Genomic DNA, 1,023 nt, shown 5'->3' on the forward strand with positions numbered 1-1,023 from the left:
GTAAATCTCCCTGCTTTATAAGCATCATACAGTACCCCGAAACATTTGCATTAAGGAAGGAAATGGGCAGAGGTGCCCATTCAAGTGTAAGAGCTAGAACTTCTTTTCATGGTCTTGCTCGCTTTTCTCCCTCTTCCCTTCAACTGACTAACTTTAGTCAAGTACCGTCTGTTTTGAAAGCCAGAATAAACAGGAACATTAAAGTATATCATAAGAACGACAATGAAAAGTGATTTATGCACTTTGGATTATTAATTCATACTCACCTTTCAATGGCAAACATGTTTAACCTTCTTTTTTGCAGTATGTCCCAATGGAGTCAAGTTCAACAACTGGAAATAAAGTTTTTGGAGCAGGTAGACCAGTTCTATGATGATAACTTCCCCATGGAAATCCGGCACCTACTAGCACAATGGATAGAAAGCCAAGATTGGTAGGATTAAATTTATTTCCTCTAGTATGATTTCAGTCATGAACAATTCTTTCATTACCTGGCAGATTTTAGGGTGCTCATTTGTGAACTGTGCAGGCATCTGCACTCCAAGAATAGTATTCCACTAGTTATGGATTTAGCCCATTGAACAGTCAAAGTTTAAATTTAAGGAATGTCTGGAGATGAGGTTTCATTTGAACTTATTCCTACACAAAATCCAATTAAAATGGTTTAGCAAATTAATGGTATTACAGGTTTTTCACAGGATAAAATAATGCAAGTTAGTTTTCAATGGAAATGTTACACTTTTACCTCTTGCAGCATAAAATTACTCACTTGCCCAAAACTGCACTTAAAGCTGGATATATAATTTCGGGGAACAAATTTGCAGGAACTGTCCCCTAGAAGGTCAATTTATGGACAAATTTGGATCAAATTCACTGGATAGTTATCTTAAGAAAATTCAGAACTAAATGCCAAAAAAAAAGTTTATATTAGTCACACCAGAAAGAGACATCTCAATTTTTCAAGCTAAATCCACAAAACTATTGGAGGACTATTGGGGGGGGGGGGGGGGGGGGAGGTCAGCA

The 1,023-nt window shown here is 37.0% G+C and overlaps 1 protein-coding gene across 1 annotated transcript in view; it reads left to right on the plus strand.

Moving 5' to 3' along the window:
- The first annotated feature begins 301 nt into the window (after positions 1-301).
- Positions 302-1,023, plus strand: part of STAT4 (signal transducer and activator of transcription 4) — a 39,502-nt gene continuing 38,780 nt past the window's right edge. The window contains exon 1 of the mRNA XM_009334198.1: positions 302-433. Coding sequence (XP_009332473.1) covers positions 306-433 — 128 coding nt within the window. The 5' untranslated portion in view covers positions 302-305. The remainder of the gene's footprint in view (positions 434-1,023) is intronic.

This window comes from Pygoscelis adeliae, unplaced genomic scaffold, assembly GCF_000699105.1.
Source record: "Pygoscelis adeliae isolate BGI_AS28 unplaced genomic scaffold, ASM69910v1 Scaffold251, whole genome shotgun sequence".
In the NCBI taxonomy this organism is placed as follows: Eukaryota; Metazoa; Chordata; class Aves; order Sphenisciformes; family Spheniscidae; genus Pygoscelis; species Pygoscelis adeliae.